General features: G+C 38.0%; 2 protein-coding genes across 4 annotated transcripts in view; one reads left to right on the plus strand and one right to left on the minus strand.

The window, feature by feature from the left end:
* The window catches only part of shisal1b (shisa like 1b), a 36,003-nt gene extending 32,336 nt beyond the window's left edge, over positions 1-3,667 (plus strand). The window contains exon 5 of the mRNA XM_072386224.1: positions 530-3,667. Coding sequence (XP_072242325.1) covers position 530 — 1 coding nt within the window. The 3' untranslated portion in view covers positions 531-3,667. The remainder of the gene's footprint in view (positions 1-529) is intronic.
* Positions 3,668-11,868: 8,201 nt separating this feature from the next.
* Positions 11,869-26,902, minus strand: parvg (parvin, gamma). 3 transcript variants are annotated; one of them, XM_072386228.1, is made up of 13 exons: positions 25,233-26,902; positions 24,341-24,454; positions 22,429-22,493; positions 21,794-21,896; positions 21,502-21,645; positions 19,520-19,635; positions 19,360-19,415; positions 19,249-19,286; positions 19,083-19,144; positions 17,342-17,410; positions 17,110-17,211; positions 16,120-16,192; positions 11,869-12,958 (listed from the first exon to the last, which is right to left on the minus strand). In XM_072386228.1, exons 2-13 carry the CDS (start codon positions 24,402-24,404, stop codon positions 12,885-12,887), a joined length of 966 nt encoding a protein of 321 aa, XP_072242329.1. In that variant the 5' UTR covers positions 24,405-24,454; positions 25,233-26,902; the 3' UTR covers positions 11,869-12,884. The 3 variants fall into 3 exon arrangements, with proteins under 3 accessions (XP_072242329.1, XP_072242330.1, XP_072242328.1); XM_072386229.1 differs by lacking the exon at positions 25,233-26,902 and having other exon boundaries at positions 19,249-19,283; positions 24,341-24,836; XM_072386227.1 differs by lacking the exon at positions 25,233-26,902 and having other exon boundaries at positions 24,341-24,836.
* Between the last annotated feature and the right edge of the window lie 702 nt (positions 26,903-27,604).

The following is a 27,604-nucleotide window of genomic DNA, read 5'->3' on the forward strand; positions in this document are numbered from 1 at the left end:
AACCACCTGTTTACATCATCAGATGCCAGATGTCATCCTGTACTAAATTCAGAAGGGCCAAGTGTTGTCACGTCTAACTTTACATTAAGAAAATCAAAGTTTGCATTTTAATGATACATTTCTTTATCATCGCCTGACAGCAAGAGGGTTCCATGTTTGATTCCTGGCTGGGGCCTTTCTGTGTGGAGTTTGCATGTTCTCCCCATGTATGTGTGGGTTCTCTCCGAGTACTCTGGGTTCCTTCCACTATCCAAAAACATGTATGTTAGGTTAACTGGTGACTCTAAATTGTCCCGAGGAGTGAGTGCGAGTGTGCATGGTCGTGTGTCTCTTTTGTCTCTGTGTGGTCCTGTGATGAACTGGCGACCTGTCCAAGGTGTACCGTGACTCTTGCCCAATGACGGCTGGGATAGGCTCCAGCACCCCACGATCCTGAGTTTGATTAAGCGGGTATAGAAAATGAATGGATGGATTTCTTTATCTGTCATTTCAATGGCTAATATTTGTTTCTGTTTTTCTCTTATGGCAGAATGATGCTGCGAGAGGACGAACAGAAGAGTAGCAAAACCTGGTTTCCTTACATGGTACAGAGAAGATGTCCAACAGTCACTGGACAGAAGACACAAAACCACTGTTGGCCTAGCCATTCTGTAGTAGATTGTAGTGACTACTGCCCCTTTCTAATGAGCACAAAACACCGGCGGACTAACAAAAACAGGCCTGTCAAAAGGCACGACAAAAGGGACTCTATAACTTCTGCTGCCACAGGAGAGGAAAGAGAAATACATTTGACTTCTCAAAGAGTTGTAGCATTCCCCTAAAACAGCTGTCAAGGCCTGCAGTGTCCCATACAAATCGAAGTCCAACTGGATAAACTGTCCTCGCAAGTGAAGAAGCTTGGCTGTCTTAAAGAAAAAAGCTCATCTTTCTAGATATAAAATGTTTATTACACTGCTGTGTCACATTGTGTTCAGTAGCAGTTAGACACAGTTGTGGGTTATCTATTTGGTGATTTATTTATGTGAACTAGTCAGAGAAATATTTGAGTGGCTAACTTTCTGAACATGTAACGGCTTAGATTGATGCTGAGCATCTCACTTAGAATGTAGTATGTTTTTGTTACTTACTGAAACCAGACTAAATGTCTCTGCAGCCATGCTGAAAAACAGTATCTTGTATGAAATGTTTTAGGTCTCTTTTCTGTACAACAAGTGATTTCTCTGAATTGTTTCTGACAAGGACACATCGCCATGCACTTAAACCGCTGTTGGTTCAAAATCTTAACATGAAGTCGTCAAAAGATCTGTCTCTTCACTTGAAATCTGATTTAGGATCAGGGATCCATTCACAACATCAAAGAGCTTTATGCCAAGTTAGACACAACCATGCACCTTGGGGATGAGCCTACAAATTTACAACAAACCCAAACAGTTTGTGTGTGTCATTTTCATTTGTCTGACAGCTGTATAAAGCAGATTCATTAGCAATATAATGCATAAGATTACCCATTAACTCCTTTATAAGGAACACTCTATATCCTACATTGGTAATAGATAATTGCAAGCGATTAGCCATAATAGAAAATATTTTTAAAAATAATTTAAAAATCCATCAGAATCCCCTTCACTGTCAGCAATAATGTACAGCAGCTTAATCACAGGGATGACACGGTATGTAGAAGTCAAAATGTTCTTTCTGGGTAATCACTGAGGTGTGCCGCATACGCTTCGGCTCAGCCTACATGTAATAAGAAGTGAAATGGGCCCAAAGAATTTCAGGATAATGAACCCCTAAAAGACCTCCAAGGATTTATGTGAGCTTTATAAAGGAAAAGACTTAAATTATTATTATGATCACCATCTGAAGGCACACTCCAACAGTCCTTTAGGGCTACAACTATTCATCCCTGTCCCTCTCCATTTATTTCTTGAGAAGAATAAGGAAAACTGCCTTGTCATTTCCAACGACCCAAGGTGTTGAAATGGTTTGCATTACTCTACCAACAGTCAAAAACCAGTGAAAATTTGGTATGGTGGATCAACAAATTACTTACATGATTAATAAATTACTAAAATATAGTAACCTAGAACTGCAGTTGAACATTACTGAAACTGTTTATTAATCTGTCTATTCTTTTGCTCATTTAATCAAATAATTGCTTTGCATTTTGACATAAATAGCGAAAAAATGTTTCTAGCTTTTTGGTGATGTCTTCTTCAGTAGAGCAATTTTTAGTGGAGCTATTGGCTTACGGTTCAGAAATATTCTGGAAACTCTGTCAGTGATCAAAGAAAAAGCAGCAGGGTTTGCATATAACTGGAAGTCAAATGTTAGTCAGTCCTCCTTGAAATACTAATTCTAAAGACACAAAACTGATTATTAGAAACATTGAGAATATTTGATCTCACTTGACTAATAGATCCACAGACTTCATGGCAAACTGAAAAATCCAGTTGAAAGCAGCAGCTGGTGCCAGTTTTTTTCTACAGGTAGGGTGTAAAGACCAGGGAGACAGGAGCCAGGTACAGCAGGAGGAGGATGCCTGTTCCAATCTTGCATCTGCAAATTGTCATCTGGCAGCAGCCGAGCCTGTCTGTCTACTAAAATCCTAACCAGATAGCATTACAGTTCAGAATTGGTCATAAGAAAGCGGATTCCTGAAAATGTGTGCAAGTGCAAAAAGGAGTGAGATGGAGGACAAGACTCTTACCTTCATGTTCCACCTGCATGTTCCAAGAAGTTTCCTCAGTTATCTGCAATAACCTTCAAATTTGCTGAGTTGTTAGAGCACTTAATTCCCTTTTTAATAACTAAAGTTTAATTGCATGTGTGCCCCAGCAGACTTGTGCTGTGACTTCTAGGAGCAGAGAGACAGCAAGTGTCCAGGCAAAATAATTGGCCCAGAGCCCAGTAGTGGCTGCAAATTTCTCTCACTTGTTCCGAGAGTGTGAATAGCAGCAGCAAACAGGGAGGTGAGATTTTTAACAGGTGCGACAGGACATGGAAGATTTAATTAGTCCCCAATGCTGGATAAGTTGGGAAAAATGTGATGTGTTAAAGTGATAACATGTTGCTTGTCAGGGCTCCATACTGTGTGTTTTGACCTATAATGAGGATAAGGAGGTCTGCTAGTCTCACCAATTATGTAAAACATTAGTCGATCCCAGGGAATTCAAATAAAAGCTTCACTTTGCCTCTGACGAGCAGAAGCAGGGTCAAGAATGGAATTTCCTCAAAGACATATGGGGTATCTCCCCTGGTTCTTAATGTTACGACTCGGTTTTGTGATGTTTTCTATTTTGTTGAAAACAGTTTTGACTCTGGTCTGATGTGATGTGGTACTGTAAATCGTATCAGCTAAACCCTCTTCCCATATTAAAAAAAGGAAAGAAAAAAAACAATGGGAAGAAGGAAGCACACATCTGTTTCAGTCTCTCCAGGTTGTCATAGTAACAGTTGCCTTACAGTTGAATACCCACCTGTACACAGAAGCTTTGTAGTGGTTGATACCTCACTTTTTTGGGTGTGGTGGTGATGAAGATGATGTGCACCACGTTCTGTCTATGTATTTAGATAGAATGTACCGTTTTAAGTTGGATTGTTATTGCACTTGTTGACTTTGTATTGTTACAACAGGGAGAAATAAAGTTTTATCTTTTCCAGTGTGTTTAAATGCCTGTGTGTCAAGTTTATATGGATGCCTAAATAGACAAAAGTTAGGACAAAGTAATCATATAAATGTAAATAATGAAGGTATCTTACTGTTTGATTCTGAAATAAAATTAAAAGAAGAAGAATTGATCAACAAGTCATACATATGCACAAAGTGTATATAATTATACAAATATGTTATGTCAATGATTTAAGATCTAATTTATATTGTATTATAACCGATCCTTTTATGTCTCTACTCTATTTTTCTCAATTTCAGCCAGCATAACAACACTTTGAGACTGCAGAACTGTATAGCATGAGTGAATCTAAAAAATTATTTGCCCTTTGTCTCTGAATTAATCTGGACTGTAAATATACAGGGATTTGTTATGCTCCAACTGCTAGCGGTATTGTTAGTAATTGCAGTTTATTATTTTTGGGGTCACCAGTTGACAATAATCTGTCAGTAACATGGTGGCAGCCCTCATTCGACCTTGTGTGCTGCTGTTTTACTTTCTGCGAGCTGGTGTCTTATGGACCTACATCTCTAATTAAGATAATAAATCATTTAAAAAAAATAACTAATCAAACCATCAAGCAAAAACATAGTAAAAAAATTTTGTTTTTAAATTTCTAAGTTTTGATTTCTTTTATAGACTGAAAAAAAGAAGAGAAAATGAAATGTGCTTTTGTATGTGTGTGTGTGAATTTGACTCAAAAACATAAACTTTCACAGCCTTTTGTCAATTTAGGCTTTTTACATGCATCAAAATGAACCTTTGCTTCTACTGACGTTAGTCAATACACCATGAAACGATAAGTCCATCCTTCAGACAAGGTAGCTTTGTAGCGAGCTGAACCTCAGAGCTGGACAAGATGAGAAAATCATTAAATCAAAGAGCTGAAAACTAAGGCAGCAGGCAGACAGCGACAGACCATATCAACACCTCACTTCAAATCAGACACCTGCTGCTGCTTCCCTTCAATAAAGTCCCCACCAACCAAGAAGTTTGTTACCAACTCGTCAATGTCCATTTGAACTTTCTTAATAAGCACTGATTTGCACTTTCACCTAACTCCCATGCGTTTCTGCCAGTCATCCTGCCATCAGTCTGCTTATTCATGCTGCGTCTTTTCCACCCTAATACCTCTATGTCCTCCTCCGTCCTATATGCCAGTAACCAATGCTCTTCCCATCTGTGCTTATGAGACCAATTGCATCCATCCATCTCAATTTAAAAACCATTGTCTGGATATCCACATCCTGCTGTTATTGAAGAGCCTGAAACACATCCTGCCAACATTTATCTATTAAAACCCCATCAGGCCTCGGATCCACAAGATTCTGTCTGCGAAGACTGGGTCTTCTGTGATGCTGAGAGCACATTAAGGTCCCTCTGACGCAGATATTGATGTTGTCATTTATGACGTCCTTTTAAACTAATTTTACACTGCAGAGATAAACAACACATAACTACTGCAAAGAATATAAACATTTGTTTTGTGCAATGAATGTAATAGACTTTAAACAGATTCCCTTATCCTTTTTTTTGTCATGTTTTGCATTTTTCTGGTCATGTTTTATGTTTCTGTCATGATCTGTGTTTCTGTTTAGTTTTCTAGTTTGACATTTTAGCCTCGCCATTTCCTCACCTTCCTCAGTCTCTCTCTGGTCTGGTCATCAGTTCCACTCCCTTCACCTGTGTTCATTGTCATCAGCTGCATTCACTCAATTATCTCCCTCCTCAGTATTTAGTCTCCCAGTTTGTCCATGTTCCATTGCCAGATCCTCATCGTCGCTCATGCTCTGTTTCAGGTTTGTCCTTGTCAGGTATATCATCATCATAGTCAGGTTTTTGTTTGTTCCGAATCAAGTTTTTTCATAGTCTCAGTGTAGTTATTTTGTATTCCGGTTCAGCCGCACTTTTTGTTTGGAATAAATGAAGTCTTCGTTGTGGAATATCTGCATTCAGATTCTCCATGCCACACACCACCATTCTGACATATTTCTGTTTTGTGACACTTTTGTTGAACATATATTTAAGTCCCAAGTAGCTAATGCTTATTTCCATTCGAGTAATTCTCTTTTCAGGTAAAAAAAGCAACTTTAACAATCTCTTTTTCTTTAACCAAAGATATTGAGTTTACAATCAAAATAGACCAATTATGTTCATGTTTGAACTGAAACAAACTGAAGAGCGTGAATTTCTGGCATTTTTGCTTTAGAAATAAACTTAAAAATTAACCTCTGTCAGTATTATCATCTCATTTTATGTAACTTCATTAGCTAAGCTTTTCACATGCGAGCAGTTAAATGAGAACAACTTGGTCAGAAAATCATCCCCTTCTTTTCAGAAAAAAAGATTTGGGAAGGATCCAAATTTAATTTATTTTCTAATTTTAAAATCTGGGTTGCCACCGTTACAGGCACCAACAAACCTCTGGCCACAGCTGCGTGCGGCCGCTTCCACAATGGAAGCTTTGAACAGGGTCCATTTTGAACATGTCCCCTACCTCCTCTGGCACAAGAGAGAACTTCTCACGGAGGTGCTAGTTGAAATCATCCTTTCCTAGCACACCTTCACTACACGCTTGGGTCTACCAGGTCCGGCCTGCAGTTTTCCCTGCCATCTGATCCAACTCATCACCAGATGGCAATCAGTTAAAAGCTCAGCACCGCTCGTCACCCGAATTTCCAGAACCAATGGTCTCAGGTCAGGTGAAACGACAAAGTTGGTCATCGACCATAGACCCAAGGAGCTCTGGTATCAGATACACTTATGAGCATCCTTGTGTTTGAACATTGTGTTTGTTATGGACAATCCAAGACTAGCACAGAAGTCCAGCAAGAACTCGCTGCTCGGGTTTAGATCGGGCGGCCTGCCCTCCCAATTCCTCCCAATCACCCCGTCATTGCGCCCAGTGGACTATGGAGTCCGTCGGTGGGGCCCTTTCTATAACCCCAACAACTCGCTCCAAGAAGGCCAAATTCTCTGAACTGCTGTTTGGTGCATAAGCACAAACAACAGTCAGAGTTTTCCTCCCTGCAACTTTAAGCCGCATAGAGGCGACCCTCTCATCCACTGGGACAAACTCCAAATTTGTGGCAGCCAGCCGGGGGCTTGTGCCCCTTTCCACTACTGCCTTGGCGGCATTGCACCTGCTCCCCATATTGGACCTTGTGGGTTGTGGGCCCACATGATCCTCCTACATCACCTTTTCGAACTAAGCCCGGCAACAAGGCGCTCACCCCCGGGCCTTAGGGTACACGTTTTCCTGTGTTCTTCCTGCATGGGGGGTTTTCGGATCGTGTTCGTCTGGGTCTTCACTCCAGACCTGTTCATCTTGGGAGACCCTACCAGGAGCATATAGCTCTCGATGACATAGCTCTGGAGATCACTAGACCATGCAAGCCCTTCCCAAGGCCACGATCCGGGAAGTGCTTAGCATAGCAAATACTTAGCATATTGAACTAACAAATATGCAATGCTGCAATCACACAGTTTCAGTTAAATATCATGAAGAATTAATACGGAGTAAATTAACATTAACACAAAACAGAGGCGGAGAGTAGGAGTAAGGTCATAGTGAAACAGAAGCTCTGCAGTAGAGATGTATTGGATATGTTGGTGTGAGGGAAAGCAAGCTGTTACATAAACCTATTGCTTTTGCTCGTAATGATTCTAATGCTCCCAGGGAAGCCAATATTACAGGGATACAATTATGCAAAAATTCTTTGTGCAGGCATGTTTGCATCGCAAAAGTCAATGTGGCATCATTTTCTTAAACAAACATAGCTTGCAATAGCTATGCACTGCTCAAATTCAGACACTAGGACTGACAATATTCAAACAAAAGCAGGGTTCAATATGAATTAACTCAACGCAAAAGATCAATCCAAAGAAAACATTTTGACACAGTTACCCATTTCAAGTTAATTTATACCTGATATTGATGCTACCACTGCTGAACATAGCTGTGTTGAAACCTAAGAGACACAGAGCAGATTTAAAAGAGAATACCACACACTCTCATTGTTTATACATAAAAACCAAATGCAGAAGTACCACCTAAAGAGGATGAACACACATGCAATGTTTATTTTAGCTGTTGCAGCTAGCTCATAAAACCATACCTTTTTGAAGTGATGTAGCAGGTGGGAACAACTGTGACAGGATGGAGATAAACAAACGTGTCTGAAGGGACAAAGGCAGAAACTAGTAGCTGGCTTCCTGCCACTTTGAAGCAGAGACATTTTTCTTCTCCAGAAAAACCTCCTAAGGGGAGACGACAGCTGCTGCTGCTAGACTAGCTTGTACAATACTATGTTAACAGTAAAAGTGTTTTGATATCAGAAAGGTAAGTTATAAAGGTTAATGAAGTAAAGCAAAAATACTTAAAGCCTCATAATTTAAAGCCACATGGCAGGAAAATCTCGTTTGATTGAAGATAAATCATTGTGAAGACCCAAAATGGCCAATATCAAATTGATACAATGATATGATAAAACCCTGGAGAAATCATCTGTAATACAGCTTAACTTTCATTTGAATGCCACCACTGACACTGACAGCACACAGACAAGACAAAGCAGTTCACCAAATAGGACTTATTTAGACCAGTGAAAGGAAAGGTAAGCGATCGCCACAAATCTTTCGTATTAACCCTTCTCAGACATGAGAAACCTAACAATGTCTTCATAGATTGTGTAAACAACTGCATTCAGTCAAGCAGACATTGGTTACGTTTCATTTAAATCCTTAGTTTTTATAGCCTCTTCACTCGGGCTAATGTAGACCGTGATGGTGTCTGTTGAAAGACTTAATTCAAGAGATTAAGTGACATAATTGAACCATTTTTTCAACCTTATTTTGAGCCACACACATACAAGGAAATAAAAATCTGCAAGCTTGCTATTCATTGATTTCAATTAATGTCTTTTCTAAGATAAGATATAAACACAAACACTTTTATTCCTTGTGTGTCACCAACAGGCCAATTCCACTGAATTTAATTTGCTCGATAATACACAAACTTGACTGGACAACCCTGTGGCTCCACACACCAGCATCCCCCTGATTCCCTTATTCCTCTTTACTGAATGGTATGGAAGTACTAAAAACAGAGAGTGAACCAGGCCATTCAAGACATTAAATGCTAAATCTAAAGCCAAATAAAAGAAGCGCACTCATCCTATGGGATTCATTTAATTCTCAACAGCCTAAAATCATGCCTGTAGTAATAGTGCCCAGTGCCAATTTTTTAAAGCTAGAGATTAAATCTGAGAGAGCGCTCTAAAAGATCTAGAGACAATAAATCAATATGTACATTTTTTTAAGAATAGTAGAGGAAAATGCAGTATAAGCTCATTCTTGCCTTTTATGACAAATGTAATGCAGTGACACATTTCAGCTGATTTTCTTAGTTTATGTCTTTTCTCATAAGAAATTTATTTCAAGACGTTATTTAATCCCAATTTTATTGCCAGTGGTGCTCAATCTTTAAAGCCCACTTTATTTCACAATTTAACTTTCCTATTCATCACTGTCTTTCACAATTTTGTGAAATGTGAATGTGTTTGCCATTCAGACCAGGGTGACACAGTCGGTTCCGTATGATTTACTGTAAACTGCATCGTTATTGATTAAACGTCACAAAATGCTTCCCAGTGAAAACAAACACAATGCATAGAATAAATCAAACAAAGCAATGACAGATAGATATGAGGGACTGCTTCTTTACTCACTGGCTTTATAATGAAAATAGGATATGGACACTGTCGACTGAAAGCTGCAAGGAAGAACTGTTGTGAAAAAGACAAGAGGACAAAGATCTCATAATGATGAGCTAAGCCTATCATCACAGTGATTATTTTGAAATGGTTAATTGGATTACTGTTCTATTCCTGATTTTTTTCTCTTTTTTAAAAAGCAATGAAAGTCTGTAGTAGGGTAGTAGAGTTTTAAAAATCTACTTAGATGGTTTCCTCGACTGCAGATAGAACACAAGTGATGAAGATTGCAGCAAAATCTCATGTGTTGCATCAGTAAAGTTTTGAATCGATCACCATAAAAGCTTTCCTATTTTACAGTTCCTTCAGCAGCTTAATTCTGCACCTTACATTTGGTTGCTCCTGAGTCTTTCGCAACTGTCCCCTGACATATAATTGAGATTATAGGACAAACCTGTAAAAGTCTGGCCATCTTCTCTCAAATGTGTTATCTTGAAGTTAGTAAAATTAGAACTATTGTGTAGACTGTAGAAAATGTTCTTGCAAAGTGTAGTCAGCCTATGCAAATTATTTAATATGCAGTTATGAAACTGTGAACTGGGTCACATTAAGAAAACAAGGATTCTTTCACTACTTGTTCATTTCTGTGAAGATTTTAGATGATCTCATCTGTCCATCAATGACTACCAGCTTGAAAAGACTCACCCACTGTATTGTATCAGCTGCTACAGCCCGGGCTCATTAATAATACAGAGGAGTCAAATTTCAAGTTTCCCTCGGGAGAATCGGTAGTTTTCAGCATAAAAATGAGAGAAAACAAAATGCAGCTGGAATCACTTTCTATTATGTGTTTTGGCTATAGCATCAAAGAGAGAGGTAAGATATAATAATTTCATGCAGAAATGATAACCTCACAGTTGGGAATAGGTACAGTGCAGCCATATTTTTATATTTCTTTTTTGTAAGATTACAAGACCATCAAAAAACCATCAAAACAAAGTTTTTGAAAGGGGCAAGTGCCATATAATTCTGTAAGAATCATGTAAAAATGTTATGAATGTGAAATATATCATTCTGGAACTCAGACAAAAAAATGTGTTAAGCTCATGTTATTTATTCATTCAAATCTGAACATAAATCACCCCTTTTGTGTTGCAAATGCAACATATATTGTAAATAGAGGTACACTACCATAAGGGTTTTGTATTTATTGAAACTACTAAACACTCATTTCCCCCCTGTCGTTTTCATACACACCTTCTCTCCTGCCTCCAGCTCTACAATGATTGCATTTGAAACATAATCATAACCTCCTTAATGATTCTTGAGTGTTTGCTGTGCACACTGGATCCATGTTGTCCTTTAAGACTAATGCAAAACTTGTAAGTGGAGAAACTGAAATAGTCTGACTTTACATTAGTCTTTAACCGGTGTAACAAGCTTTGTATGGGAACAGGAGACTCTAACGCACCTCGCAACAGGCAGGCTGGGTAACAGAAGGTGATCAGTAGGTAATCAGTCCAATCAAAGGTACAAAATTCCAAAGGCAGTCCAAGAGGCTCGGTAAACAGGAAGTAGCAAGTACTAACTGTAGCAATCTAGGTCAGACAGGGGGTTCAGCAGACAGAAGATGGAAACCATTTAACAGACATAGTCAAAACACAAGAGAGAAGTTCTAAGAGGAATCACTGAAAAGCTTGCATGGCTAAGATGATCATACGCCAAACTGTTCTCGGTGAGTAGATAAACGTATTTCATGCCAGAAATAAGGTCTAGGTTTAAAAATACCGGAGCTCCCCTTTAAGGGCTGTAAATCTAAAAAGAGGAGATGAGTAATTTAGATGACATGATTTGATAAACTGTCCACTAAAATGTCCCTGAAATGATGAATGGAACCAACTCTGATATGACACTCCTGTCTCTGGTGTCCCTCACAATACAGCAGCCATGTCTCCATCTGGCTGCCAAGTAAATTTCATGCCAAACTTTTTTCGATTGTCAGGAGACATAAAATGTGAATTAGGAGTATTTTCCATCCGCTTGGTTAAAGCAAATACATTGGCTTCCTGGATATCAACCAAAGCTTCTGCTGAGAAACTGAGTGAATAAGTAAGAAAAAAGTACTTTTTGTTGTTTAGGGTCACTAAAATTTCATGCTTTAACCATACATCCTCTGCAATTATGTGTTACACAAACTAAGTCTACAAGACTGTCCAGAAAGGCAGTAGACAGGCAGCACACCGCCGTTGCTGTTATGATCTGAAACCAAGGAGCTGCTAAATATAACCAGCTTCTACATGAGGTAACTAAATGAAAAATCTCCATTGGTGGAAAAAAGGGGATAATAAAGAGTGCTTCTTAACTTTTTTTAATGTTCTTTGTTAGAAGTGCATCTATTGTGTCTTTCACTGTATGCTGCACCTTCTCCATAACTGTGTGACTCTGAGTTGAAACAACTTAATGAAAGAATGAAGAATCAGAAACATTCAGACACATTCTTTATTAAGAAGTTACAAAGACACAGGGAGTGGCAGGACAAGAGTGAAAAGTGCCCTGTTGTCAGACTAAATGGGAAATTCAATGAGAGAAGAAATATTTTTTTAAAAAGCTCGAAATGAATGTGCCAGAGAGCAGCACTTTACAGAGCTACACCCATGCCAAACAACAAAGAAAAGTCAAGATATTACTTATGCTGTGAGGCTTTTTGCTGCCAAACAAAATGCAAGCAGATCATCAGGTCAACATACTTTCATTAGATATGATGAGCATGTACGATTGCAACAATCACAGTAATTGTTAACTTCTGTAAACAATACACGTCAGATGGAAAATAGTAAAACAACAACAAAATAGAAAAAAACAAGATAGAATAACTCCTACTTGAGCCCATTATATGAAGTACTAAATATGGATTTGGCACACTGTCATAACTTTCTTGCATATTTGCAATAGAGACCTTGGATAATAATTTCACTTTGTGTTTTTGTCTTTTTATTTTTTCTTGACTGACGCCATTGTGTTCTCAGAGGTGCATCACTGAAGTTATATTTACATTAACTGACTTGCATCAGCTGCTTCAGTCATGCTTTCCTGTCCCGTGGCTCAGTCAGCTGCACAGAGCCGTAATTGAATGCCTCTCACTATCAGTATTCTGATATTTACATATGGCACATCTACTGTATGTTAAAGATTCCCTTTTCAATTCGAACTTTGGGGTGTTTATATGAAAATCTCTTCTACAGGGTGACTTAAAAACCAAATGATTTCAATAAATTTCTCTTGCAATTACAGTATAGTCTATTTGCAGTTTGTAAGAGAAATGGCCAAAAATAAGAACATTTTCTGTATGAAACCAGAATGTGCCTTTAATCAGTTGAAATCACACTCAAATTTCCATTAGAAAATTGAAAAACACTCAACACTACCCTATAGTAAGTGGCTCCTCCCAACCTTGCATGTATTTCCAGTTGCGAAGTTCTTCGTCAGAGGATGTTCTTTCTCATTTCCCTTTGTGCTTCTTGAACAGGGCGTACAGGATCTTCAAGGTGGCTGCAGTGTCCTGTGAGACAATATCTGTCCCAACACCCACAGGAGAGATAATGCAATCCGTATCGTGAGAATATAATGATGCTTTTATCAACATTAGCTAATTGCTACTCTAACAATCCATCCTAACAGGTCAAAAAAACAAGCAAAAAAAGCATTAGATAGAAACCTAATCAATATGTCTTCAGTGAGATGAGATCCCAAACAAAATTGCTTGACATTGTGAGATGCACTAAGTGAATGAATGTGACATAAAGATCGACTCCACCACAAACTAACCTAATTAATGCACACAGCACGCTCCAAATTTAGGCCCTGAGTGCTGGGATTATACTTTCCACCACAGCGATTATACTATTAATTAAAAAGACACTAAAAATGAATTGGATTAGCTACTTGCCCCTGACTTAGATTAATTGTGCTGTTCCTTACATTAACAGTTAGCCATGCTGAGGATTTATTTTACAACTACAAGTTGCTGTATATGGCTGGTGGGCAATATAGTGGGAAAGTTTTAGTGATTGCCTGAGAGAAGATGAAGCTCAGCAAGAAGCTCAACTTGTCAATAATAGATCTGCAGAGAAGAAAAGTTGATCCGTTTGCTATTGATTGGTTGACACACTTAGAGAAGACGGTAACTGACCCAGTCACTCATTCCGTTTTACTCTTCTTCTTGTGCGGTGATGTACTCTACGCGGCAAAAGGCAAACACCCAAACATAGGGCTCAGTTATGATTTAAAGCCCAGACTCGATATAAATCATTTCAGGAGTATCATAATAACTAGTTTAGGTGTTGCTACTTAAATGGTTTAAACTGTCATATAAACAACACGTTTTCTGTAGCATTAAGACATCCTTTACATAAAAATCTTGTAATGGAGATAAACTACATATAAGCACAATAGTATGACACACTAACTCATCTAGTTAAGTTACCCAGAAATATGAACATATTCTGAGCTGAAACTAAATCTTGACTAAAATTATATCTTAAGTGTTTCCATACCTGCTTGTAAAAGGTGAAATTAAAGACCACCCCAGATAAAAGTACTATGTTAAAATGCTAGAGGACATGTAGAATGAAAGAAGTGTTGTTGCAAATGTCTTATGACTCAAACCACAATACATGCAGTGCTCTATAAATACACGGGGGTGTACTCATAGCAGTGAAAAAGTTGAGTGTGAAACTCTGTAATGTTCCTTGCCCTCAATAGTTAATGTCTTGTCATGGGAGCAGAGAAGTGGAAGAAGCATCAAACAGTTCTCAGACAAAAGGAGGAAGATATGCCATCAGTGCAGAAAGCAATGCTAATGCTAAAGAGCTGGCTGACACAGCAAAAATATTCTGTCTTTTTTTTTTCTGACATTATGTCAATGCATTGAGGAGCTTTTTGGTGACTGGACTTGGGAAATTGTTGTCTTTTCCATGAAATTAGATGGAATGTATGGTCATTTGCTAAATACAGCAACTCCTGCAACAATTCCAGTCATATGTTGTGCTGAAAATGCAATATGCCATGTTTGATTTGAGAGGACACTTAGCTGTTAAAAAGTACAGGCTGTGCAAGGGCACTAGCAGGAATAGATTATTCTGGACACGGCTGAATTTAAATGTAGCCGAGGTGGTCAACTCCATGGCTTCGCATTCTGCAGAGTAGAATTGACAACTTTTTAAAAAAAGATTCACAACACCCAGGGCTCCATAGTTAACCAATCTTAGGAGCCAGTATAGCCTTTAGCTGACATTTAGTCACGTTACTATTTTCCAGTGGAGAGTTTGGTGGTTCGATCCCCCAGCTCTTCCACGTGTGTACCTGGTCAAGACACTGAACTTCACATTGCCACAATATGCTCTTGGGTGTGTGACTGTAGAGCCAAAAGGTGTTGCATATGTGGAGAGCAAATGCTTAATAAGAAGTATACTTTAAGAGTTTCAGTAAAAGGGTGAATGAGAGGCACTCGAAACCTAGATCAAGTTACAGGCTCTATATACGGGTTATTACTGTAGATACAATAAAACTGTCCCACCAAACAGAACTGTTGCTATGATGATGAACCTCCTGATTCCCAAATTAGAAAGTGCAATGTTTTCCTGCCCTGCTATAAACAAGCACATCCACAGCCATTATCTCTCCTACTATTTTGAATAACGTAAACTACGGTAATTTGTTTTCTTAATTTCTTTTATTATCTTTTGCTGCCCCTAATTCAACCTGGCATGGGTTTAAGTGAGCAAGGTATTTAAATACATATATTACATATTTTAGAAAGCCCTTTTGTCATCATTTAAATCTATACCTCTGATTTAATGCATGAAGAGAGCCTTTTCTAACCTTATCAAAGCAGGGGACAAGCATAATTTAAAAAACTTTATACCTGCACATTTAATACAAACTAAGAAATCTGCTAATATGGGAAAGCTTCTAATTTCAAAATGAAAGCTCCAATGTGTGTTTTTATACCACAAATCAAATTCTAAAATGCCATTTTATGGTTTGAAATCTGATAACTGGCAGTTCCAAGTTGGATGTGACTGACACACTAATGAGTTTTGCAATACACCGATGCAATCAGAATAGTTTTGGCATGTACATGATAACCTAGTAATATGCGGAAGCAGTTCTCATGAATACTGATTACATCTCATCCTCCAGACAAACGCTCATGCAGTAGATGTTGCCACAAGACGTAAGTTTAAATCCCTGTGTCTATCAGTGGAACACCAGAGCGGCACCATCCCCTTGAGATCGTGTCCCCACTGCTCCTCTCTAAATGAATGATGATGGCCTCGGACTGAGAGAATCATCTGCAGTGATACTTATCGAGACATGAATTGCACTCATTCATATTCCACAAGCAATTCCATCTTTCCCTCCAAACAACTGTCAAACACTCTCCACTGTGCAATGAAAATTTACTCACTACCTCACCAACCCCCACTCTCCTAGCATACAAACAGATTTTGGCATTTCCTTGTCATCCAGATAAATGCTCTTGATAGAATATATGTTTCTAATTAGTTTGACACGGCTGTCTTGGAGCTTGAGTGATTGTTTAGTTATGATCATTTTATGGGCAGGCCTGTTGTATGTTTGTTTTTTCAAACCTATGTGCCCAGCATTTTAAGTTCATCTGCTGCAAAAACAAGTCAGATTGTATCTTGAGAAAACAGAGTGGATTTGCTCACCTTGTGGATCAATACTGGGCAGAGTCAGGCCTGTATCGTTCAGAAGGTCCAACGCCAAGGTTACATTATGGAGCTAAAGCACAAAGAGAAATACACAAAAAACACTTTTATCCAAATAAGTTCAATCTATGTGAAATTTAGTTACCAGGTTAAGACTACAAACTTACAGGAATTAATCTAACAATTTAGTTATTGTTTTCAGCTTTATCCAAGAATCACAGCATAAGGAATCAAAATGTGACAAATGTCAGTCTAATCCCTACTGCACATTTATTCTGTAAGTTTATCTGCACATTGCCAAGATGCATGCAGATGCATGGTATGTTTTCATAATTTTCACGTCCTGTGTATTATGCGTTGTTTTTCCATTAGGTTACAATGTGTCATATGCTTATACTTACTTAGGAATCAAATGGTCAGTAACTGGAAAACTAACTGGACTTCCTGCATTATTTTCTATTATTTATATCAAGCTATCCTGTATTTTTAGGCAAAAAAGATATCAAGTGTCACACGGTCTTTACTGTGTAAATTATTGATGAACTCATCACATCAGTGATAAAAGAGGCAAGCTTTTTTCAGAGGCTCATCTTACTGCCTCGAGTAAAGTAAGATCAAAGATATCTGTGTAAGTGAGTCATGAAGTCTTATTAATTACTCATCTACTTTTATGATGGTAATTGTATTAAATATTAAATTCACCCCATCATACAGTGTAATAGGCACTGGTTTTAGCTTTTGTGGGGTTTGATTAGGAATTAGAAAGGAAAAAAAGTTTGACCATAGTAAATGTGAATGAGAATAGAGCTGTCTGTTAATGATCAAAAATGTTACCTTGAAATGAAATTACTTTTTTCTTCCAAACAAAATGGGAAATTCTGTTACTAGAAATATATCTACAGATATAGATATATATATATTTATATATATGTATATTAGATTTATGAACATGACAATGTAAACCCACATCATCAGTGAGCCATACTATACCATCTCAGACTCATTGACAGGAGTCAGGTTAAAGTCAAAGAGCGGGATGAAGAAGCCCTCTAACTGACCAATCAGCAGCAGCAGAATCACTCCATCAGCAAACTGGACGGGAAACGCACAGAACACTGTAACATGTCACTGGAAGTCACTTAAAATCTTAGCAGAGGTAATCATCTAACTTTTTTTCCTTTTTTAACATGGTAGCCAGTAATAAACAAACATTTGTTTATACCTGTTTGTCCATATCAGCCACATGTAGACCCATAGTCACCATATTCTGGTTAACAAAATGTAAGATGGCCTGAAAATGAAATAATTAGGAGGTTAGAAAGTTTGAGATGTTAGTTTTCCTTAATTTTGATAGCATTTTAGGTTATAATTTCAGCCTGGCATCTTAGTTTGCCACAGCCCCAGTGAGGGATTATCCTATGAATAGGCAGCTCATTCAGTTATTTTTCTCAGTCGCTCCTCCTGTATAAATCCTCAGGTTTTAGACTGTCAATCAGTTTGCAGGTCAGGTGTTGTTTTTGGAAAATCATTATCAGGAAATCATTATGAGATTTAACTGCGCAGGGAATTATCATCCGCTAAACAACAAAAAAGCTTATTCTTGCATGTTTGATCGATATTTACTACTTACAGCACCCGACTCCACATTCATCAGGTCCATGGGTTTACAACACAAGTGATTATCACTTCACTATCTAATGTTTCACAATTGTATTGCTGCCCAATAACATGATTTGCATTATCTCTAAGATCACAAGGAGAATGTCTCCTCTTATGGTATGCAAAAATGGAAATATATACATTTTATCTTAGAAAGTAAAGCAGAACTCGAATGCAACAAAAGTGAATTAAGGGAAAGATTACCAATGGAGATTAATGTTAATTTCAGATCATAAAATACATTATCTAATAAAAAGAAATTAAAAAATTGCTTATATAGAAAACATGTGATGCATTAGGTCCACCTGCACTTCCAATCAGCCTATATGTACAAAGATGGTGGAGTTCTTTAAATGGCTGTGAACTTTTTCAGTTTTGGACCCTGTGTCGATCTATATGTCTGTACCATGTCTCCACGAAGAAAAAAAAAATAAATCAGACAGAGATAAAACTCAAGTGATTTGTTCAGTTCAAATGGAGTCCAGCATGTGTGATATAAACCTGTCCAGGACCACCACAGTAAGATCATGGTCCCTACACTGAAGCAGGGAATATAGTGACATGGGGCTGCAAGAATGCAAAGGCTGTTAGGGAGATGATATTTACACATCGCAGTGTGAATGCTTGCAGATATACCAAAATTCTGGCTGACAAGAGGGTCTCCAGAATTTTGGCAGGCGAGGCATATTCCAGCAAGTTGACAGCTCAAAGCACACAGCCAAAAATGACATAAGAGTTGCTCACAAAGAAAGTGAAAATTACAGTATGACCAGCAAAGTGTGTTGTGTGACATGAATCGAATGAAACTCCTTTGTGGTATTTTAAAGAGAACCATATAGATTTTTTTTTTCTTTTTTTCTTTAGAAAGCAATAACAAGCAGTTATATTATATTTCCTCAAAGGAATTTCTCTTGGGATTTGGGCAAAACTGTATCCATGTTTGCTCGTTCAAAAACTAAATGAATTAAAAATTCATTTATTCAAACAAATTTTAGGATTTGTAATGACATTTGTCCTCGTTTTTGTTGGGCCTGTGTTTTTTTTTCTTTTATCTAATTATTTTAAAGAGCAAGTACACTATTGTCCAACTGAAAAGTGATGCAATTATTGAGAGGTGTCTCTTCTGTGATATTGGTCTGAGATGCATTTGCTTCCGTTGTGCACTGTAATATGGATTCAGGGAGAAACAAGCATATAGTATGAGGTTTTTTCTCTGCATTTACTCTATAAATCCACCCTCACTGGAGATGAGTGCGTCAACACCTTAGACAATTTCAGCACATCTCCTGCTGTCCTTGTTATACCTTCTTCACTGTGTTGACCTTATGAGCCTCCAAGTTCAGCAGCTGCTCGATGGGATCTTCCCCTAGGTGACGAGACAACCAGAAAAAATGTGTTAGTAAGCTTTAATGGTGTTTGGATGACATTCAAGATGTCACGTCAGCTCAACCTCTGACCACTCTCACTCACTTTCAGGATTGCTGGAGGAGTCTGAGGCTGTATCCCTGCTTGAAAAAGATAAAGAAAGTGAGATGAATTTTCTCACATTCACAGAATTGCACAGGACGGAAATCTACTCACCTGTCGTCTGTTAGGACTTCTATCTGCACATCTGATTTGATTCCACTACTGCTGACCTGGATGGAAATTGAAGTTAGCCACAACTGTGCAGCAATTCCACAGAATGTGTTTCTGGCAGATCTGGAGCGGAGAAGGTGCTACAGCTTCAGCTGCGACTCACTTCAACAATTACAACTTCAACCTTCACATTTGGTGGCAGATCCAATTCGGGCTGGAAAGATTTCACCATGGCAACCAGTAGATGAATAGTGGCCAGAAGGTCTTTGTTGTGGATGACTGACGGGAAAACAACAGAGAACAAAACACACACAAAAAAAAAATCAGTTTACAGTGATGTGACAGAACTCACCACTATTTTGTATGGAAACAACAGCAAAGCATAAAGATCTTGGAGACATAGCAAATTCAAACAGAACTGCAATATTATAAATGTATAATATGATGTTAAATAAACTCTCATGAAACCATCAATGTCAATCTTATGTTTGTGTGTGTACGTTTACAGTGTTTTTTTGTAATAGTGACAGAATATGAAGAAACTAGCATAAATTAAAGCTTTATGGGGGTAACAGCAAGCTCAGTTAAAGTGCAAATGAATCTAACTCAGTTTAATTTAGTTCATCAATCTATCATGTATATATACTCTCTTTGATCTTGTTCATGGCTGCAGGGGTAGCTATCAGCACTCAATCAAAATCAAAGGACAAACACAAAAAAAAGACACCCACATGCATGTACACACTCATACCTACAGGTGAATTTAGGATAACTAATTAACCCAATGTGGAAGTCTTTGGAATATAGATAGGCATGTTTGTTTGTTTTTTAAAAAGCTCCCACAAAGTAAAAATCAACTCAGTTTGACAGATGAAATATAACCATCAAATAAGAGTTTAAATGTTGTTTTTTCAGAGCTAAAATTCAGCTCTTATGGGAGTTACAGAAGGCTGCAAAGAGAGAAAAGATAACCCTAAAGTGAGTTCATTTTTAAAATAACTCTACAAGCATTATGAACCAAGACATGACATGTTTAATTTCACAGCTCTTGTTTACTTTTGTTAAGTATCTCACATCGGAGCTAGTGATGACATTTTCTTCACTAAGATTAGCAGACCTGCATGAAAACTAACTTTACAAACTCTTTGCCAATGTATTGTCATCATCCCAGAAATGCACTTGAATCATTCACAGCTCCAACATTTAAGATAATGTCACTGGCTTTGTTACTATTAGTATAAAATTTCCGTGTCACCCTAACTTCGGTTGTGACAGTATTGTTTTATGTAAAAATCTCCAGCTCTCCAGTTAATTACAAATGACTCATTTCTATTATAGAAATATGCATGGGTTTCAAATTCAGAGTAGCTTGCAAGCTAAACATTGAGCTGATACTCCTGCACAAACAATCAGTTAAATCCAAATAATGCATTTAAAAAACGAGACATTTTTCGCAACTTTTGACACTTTCTTTTAGGCACAAGAAGACAACAATGAGCACATCTCCAAATCCAAATGTATTATATTTTGCTATTATGTGTGGAACAACTGAATCAGATCATGTTTGCTGCAGTAATTTTGATTCAGTATTATTGTGTTAAATACAGTTGTCAATAAATCCATTTCCTTTTAACTCACACCCTGTTTGAAGGCATATTTCCAAAAACCAAATTTCAAAATGTCTGAAACTGGTAGAAGGGCATTTCAATAGTGCAATTTTAAAATATGAAGCAAAAAAAAAAAGAAGATCAAAAAATCTGCAAAGTTTGAATCCAGCCTCTGTTGTTTTGGCCTATTGTACCATGATAACTGAGAGAAGAATTTTGATGAGTGACAGCCTCAGAATTCAGCACTCAGGTTTTCAGTAGAACTTGAATTTCTAGTTATTATAATGGTCTTATTTTTTTTTTGGCTTCAGTAACTCAGGACCATCAAACATTATATTGACACCGACCGGTAAATATTCTAACAGAGCCCCAAAGAGCCCCACATTTTATCTCCACTAAAATCCCTCACAGTTGGTGTAAGCTTAGATGGCACCCTTAAGCTAGCACCAAAGCCTGTTGTAATATGAAGTTGGTGCCAGAGGGAACATTTGTTCACTTGTTGCTTTGTTGTTGAATCCCAGTCAGACGCATGACTCACGTTTGACGTTCCATTTGATCAGACTGCTGTCCTGCAGACCCAGCTTCTTGTCCAGCTCCCCCAGGATCAATTCCAGCTTCTGGATCTGTGCTGAGCTAGTCAGCGTTATCTCCTCCACAGCCAAATGCACACCGGCCAGCCTGGCTGCAGCAACCAGGAAATGATTAGAGTTGAATTTAGCTGAACTTAAAAGCAGCACATTTATTTTCATTTTCTTAAATCAATCTTTTTGAATTATGCTTAAGTGGAGGCACGATGTGATTAATGTAATATCAAATGTGCATTATCTTACACAGCAGGTGATGAAGTACCAGTCCGTCGTACAGATCCTCCTCCAGACTCTGAACCACGATGTGCTCTTGTTTTAAAGTCCTATTGATCCAATCAACCAATACCTCCAAAGACACATTTAATCACACAGGCCAAGGCCTCAAACACTTTCTTTTTTTGGTAAATGCAGCAGATGAAAAACATTGTGAGTGTTTTTTAAATTGATCAATGCACAGGGAAGGCGAATTAAACAGAAATGGTTACAGATGCAAAGTACTACAAAACAAACTACAGGTATTTCACGTTTGCTTCTTGAATCTATGTAGACGAGAAGCAAAGTTTATTCATTGTTCACCTTCCATGAAAGAGTTGATGTGCCATCTTTATCTGTAACACATTGTTTTCAGATGAGATGGAGCAGACTCCTTACTGTGACACGCTGGTCCTTCTCCCATTAACTCAAATAATTATTTTGATTAAAACTTCACTGATTCCTTCACCCCATGATATATTTCACATTGCAGATTCACAAATGAATAGATACTTTTTTAACTTTTTTAAATCATACACATTCTACTGTATGTGGCAAACACGTCATAAACACTGAATAGGGGAGAAGATTGGAAGGAACACAACTGATTGAAATTGATTTCTTACCTCTTTCAGCTTTCCAAGTGTGGGGTCTTTTAAAGATGTTGGCTGAATGAGTTTCCTCCTCTCTCCTGACAGAAAATAAACACAAACTGCATTGGGCAGGCAGTATTTCTTACATAATGTACTTTTGCATTAATTGTAGAAGCAGCTCTTTTATAATGTCCAATATTATGAAATCTTAATTCAATTCATACAATTTATGTATCTTGGCAATAGCCCTGTGTTAATTATTTAATTGAATGCACATCCATTTTAAATTGCACTTAATCTTTTTCAAATGCACACCCATCATCGATTTCAAGCAGGCACATCCATTTATCCACCTTTTGAAACAACCTGAACATTCGCAGTATATTTAAAAGCTGTATGATTTATTAATCCATTACACAAAACATTTTCTCAGCATAATGTTTTGCAATTGAATTAATTATTTCTTGGCTCGTCTCGGTAATACAGATAAAAGCTGCTCTAATCAATAATTTCATATAGATTATGGCTAAAACTAGAGCATTAACCGTGACGCCCATGAAGACAAAACCGCTGACACTTAACACCTGAATTACTTCCGCTCTCAACTGAACTGTTTCCAGATGCACTCAGTGGTTGTAGCGGGGCGGAGAGAGATCAAGTGCTCAACCTCGCACACAAACCCCCTGCTGGTGAGGTCAGCAGCTACTCACACAACTAAATGTTCTCAAGAACAGTAAAATAGGGATTTTTTTCCATAATATGTCTCCTTTAAGGTGATATTCACTTATTGTACTCCTGTTTCCATGACTAGTAGGTAGCCACACTCAATGTTTTAACTACTCAGGAATGTCTTCTGTTGTCTAGATGGATCAGTGCTATAGGTACATACGCTCTATGCCACCCATGTAGAGACCAGTAGAAGTATATAGATGAGAAGAAGCAAGTGAAATGCACAGTAAACAGAACAATGCCTGAAGCTTCTTGGCAAGCAAACATTACACCATCACCCCCTCAAAAGAAATGAATTACATTCTGTAGCAAAGTTACTAAAAGATAAAAAAAAAAGAACCAAACCAATAGTAAGTATTGGTGTTGCTTTGCTCGAGACAGCTTTTGGGTTCTTAAGGACTGAAATCTGAAACAAAACCGTTCTTCTTGACTGTTACGTAAAAGACTACATTGTTAACATTTGATTGCAGCTTATGTTTGCTACAATTTAGCTCAGCTGATTCCACAATCCCGACTGTGTGTAAGCACATAATAAACCACCTCTGTTTGGTATGGATATCTTCTTTGTGCCAAGAATACGGAATCCACATATGAAATGGGCTACACTGCTACCATGTTTGTACTAAAAACTGAGCTAATCACACTGTACATGGTAAACTAAAAAGTAAAAAGTGTAAATCTAGCTGTGTTATTATGCACAGTCCATACAAAATCAGCAGTATGGTCAAATTAGTGTATGTTTGTATCAATATTAGTTGTTAGTTGGTTGTTTTCTTGTCATTATGATGAGTTTAAGTGAAGTCAGTAGTATAGTCACATCTAATCTATTTAGTGTTATACATAAAAAAAAATAAAAATCTTTTTAGTGCATGTTTTTAAATTTAATATGAATTTCTTATTTGTTTGGCTTATCTTTCATTTTCCTACTCAGCTGTATCATAGATGAGGAATCTGCACCTCAATGTTTTCCGAGTTTAAGTAAAAAAGTGAACGAAACGGAGAGATGTTTATAATTCTTTATTCAATTCTTATTGATGAGGTGGGTTAAATATTTTTTAAAACAGACCTGTGATGTCATGCGATATTGATATATCTTACAGAGATGTACATGGGGAGCAAAATGGTTCACTGTGTTTAGATTATTGTCAACAAGCAAGCAGGTGGGTAACTGAAACTGTAACATAATTATCTACCACTTTATCAAATGCACACATACCCTGAAAAGACTCGACACAAAGGTAGTCTTCCTCTTTGTGATAGTCAAAGATGTCAGCCTCCATCTCTCCTTCTCAGAGTGATATTTTCCCCTCTGCTGGTCAGTTGGCAAAACCTGCAGAAGAGTCTGTGCTGAACTACCTTCAGAGGAAGTACTTAAGTATAATTTGCAGCAGAATGAAGAAATGCACTACATCAATGTGTTCAGCAGAAAGTCCTCACTCAGCATCAGCTTAGAAAGTGTCCTTGACCACATTGCTCTACTTTCTGCTACCGATGGGGATTGACTTGCTGACCAGCAGTAGAAGATGCTGATTGTACTGACAGGCAGCTTACTGTTGAGAGGAAAAGCCTTCCTCCAAATGTTACTTTTCAAGTCCAAAGAAAAACAGTTTATTTGCCCAGCTCAAGCACAATGTACTTCTTGCACGAGGTTTTTGAAAGGGATCTTTCTGGCAAAGGGTATTAGAAGCCTTAAAAACACAGGAAACTATACATACTACTGTTTTTTTACTACTGATCTAGTAAAAAAACTTGCTTTCAGAAAGGAAGATGTCTAACTTTTGTCCCTTCCTCTTTTAGTTTTGCAGCAGCACACGCAGCAGATAAAGTGCTGTAGTTTCATGCAAAGTTGGAGGGTTATACCTCTCCCTCTGAACTATTTGAACCTTGTGGTTTGATACAAAACACAGCAAAGACATAAAATCCTACTTTCTGACAAAACTGACGTGACCTGGAGCTTGTCAAACCATTGTTTCCTGGATCTGGAGGGGAGAAAAGCCTCGACGAGCAAGTTTTCTGTATGTTTTATGTGTATGTGGCTTCCCTTTCCTGACATTTACAGTAACTTTCAAACAAGGTCATAAACAAAAAGTGTTTTTGAAAGGGCTTACCTTTACCAAAGTGAGAGCAACAGAATCCGGAGATCACAGCTGAACCGAATTCCCTTACGGATGTCAACTGAACTGTCAAAAAAGCGTAAAGAAATTGAGGGCTGTACTCAAATCTAAAGGAAGACTGTTCTGAGATCTTGCAGTGCAACAGGTCTAACTGCACTCTGTTAAAACCGAGTATCTCAGGGTCAAATAGGAAGATAAGCTGAAATGAGAGGATGTGGCAGAGGAGAAGGTAGCACTTCCTCTTTCTGTAACAGACTTTGCAGCAGAGCATTTTCCTGAAAAGGACACGTGTGTTCCGTGTCACAGTCTGCATTTGAGACTTTAATGAAGATAAGTACGTGTCAAGAAAACAAGGAGGACTCTTGGGTAAAAAAATTTTTTTTTGAAAACCACACATCAGGAGGGTTGAGAGAAACGTGACACTTGGAGGCCTGAACCACTCAGGCTTGACTCACGCATCTCCATCTGCGACTGGTCGGATCAATTTGCCGACATCTGGTCTCCAGGCTTTTCCATTCTACATCAAAAACACCAAAAAATAGGAGGAATTAAAGACAGAAAGTGAAAGAGACAACAAAATATAACCACCAAATGTATGACGGCCTTGTTGAGGGAAAGAAAAAGGGCCAACCATCAGCCAGACAGCGGGGCAATTTGGGAGATGTAGAAGGTTACCATAGCAACAAAGGTACGAGACAAGAAAATAAAGACCTAAAATAAACCTATAATTCCTTTAGCTAAACCCAAATTGCATGACTTGGCTGTTCCAAAGCCAATCTTGCTCAAAAGTCAAAGCAAATCTAACCTATCACACAAGTAAGGAATCAAATGAAAACCTCATTCAGTTTGATTCAAGGCATTTATTTCTTGATAGGCAAGATGAAAAAGAAATGCACACAGACAAACCATCTAGTGCGATCTCAGTCTAGATCGACTCATCCATTCGCTCAATTATTCAGTCCAGCTGTAAAATGCATGAGCTGATGTGCAGTGCACATCTTAGCAGGCCCTCAGGTGCCACCGCAGGGCCTTCTCTGCCTCAGGACTGCGGTGAGAGCTCCAGGTCTCCCCAGAGACACATGGAAGGTCAGTGAATATGAGGATCCTCTGACTCAGACTCTTCTGGGACAGCAAAAACACACTGCACTCAAGGCAGAGGACAGCACCATTAGCTTTTATGACTTTGAGTGCTGTGTGTCGTGGTTGAGATATTAAGAAATTATATCAGTAACTATGGGAAGAATATATTAATCTTTGTCATATCAAGTAAACCATATACTTAGCATTTTCAAGGTTCCGTTTGATGTTTTTAGAAATTTGGAAGATGTTTTCACTCTGGATGTGCACAGTCTAAATAAATCAGATAAATAAGACATAATATAGCAGTAGTGATGAATTATTTGTTGAAGTATTGTGTAATAGCAGGCATGTGAGCAGTTGACAGCAGCTGTTTTCTTGTTTACCATCTTTTTGCAAAGCAAAAGCAGACATGAGAGCGCTCATTCAAAATCTTATTTAACTCTTGGCAAGAATGTTAATAATTGTTCATAGCCAGCTTGTTAGCTTAGCTTAGAGTTTTGAAGCAGCCGATCACAATAATAATCCATCAAAACAGAGCCTGAATGTAATCTTTATAAATTAGCCTTTTACATAACAGCTAAAAGAAAAACTGCACTTGCTAACACGAAGGGCTCTATTTTAAAACGAGACAGCTAAGAGAGTCAGCAGGGGGCGCATGAGCTAAACTGCATAGAAACAGACTATGAAAAAAAAAAAATCCCCCCCAAAAAACTAACTCAGGCAGCACTTTAACATGGTATGAATTCTACCGTGATGACATTCAAGAGGAAAGGAATTTGTGTAATGCGCCGTCAAAACTGATGTGGCCTTTGTTTCCAAAACAAGAAGGCAATGACTCGAAAATTAAGTGAACCCTTGACAACATCAAATTATATTTACATTATATTTTGCAAGACGGATGCAATATTTTTAAAATGGTGTGACACAGGAACGTTTACCACTGCATTGCATCAGCTTTCGTTAACCAACACTCTCTGTGTTTAGAAGTTGAGGGTATTACTGTAACTTTGAAAGAGAGCTTTTTCATTCTTGTTTTCAACTGTTCAACGGGTGTCAGTTTCTTATCAGATTTGTTGTTACTACACCAAGATTTGGGCTGTGCTCTTCGATTTGGTTCCTCTTAAGTGAGCTTTCGTCTAGAGCAGGCAGCATTTATGGCTCTTGTTTATGTATATCTAATATTTGCATGACAAAATGTGTTAACCACCTCTGTGGTTTTTTTAGAGGTGTTCCTGAGACCATGCAGTGATTCCCACTGTAGAATCATATTTCTTTTTAATGTGGAG

The sequence above is a fragment of the Leuresthes tenuis genome, unplaced genomic scaffold, assembly GCF_036924035.1.
Source record: "Leuresthes tenuis unplaced genomic scaffold, fLeuTen1.0.hap1 SCAF_5, whole genome shotgun sequence".
NCBI lineage: Eukaryota > Metazoa > Chordata > Actinopteri > Atheriniformes > Atherinopsidae > Leuresthes > Leuresthes tenuis.

What these genes read in the sequence shown, in the direction of transcription:
- parvg (XM_072386228.1), bottom strand. Translation starts at nt 24,404, where the DNA reads ATGGAGGCTGACATCTTTGACTATCACAAAGAGGAAGACTACCTTTGT. An exon ending in GGTACTTCATCACCTGCTGT is followed by an intron (nt 21,646 to 21,793) that starts GTAAGATAATGC and finishes TGGTTGCTGCAG; the next exon opens with CCAGGCTGGCCGGTGTGCAT. An exon ending in TTGAAGTTGTAATTGTTGAA is followed by an intron (nt 19,416 to 19,519) that starts GTGAGTCGCAGC and finishes ATTTCCATCCAG; the next exon opens with GTCAGCAGTAGTGGAATCAA.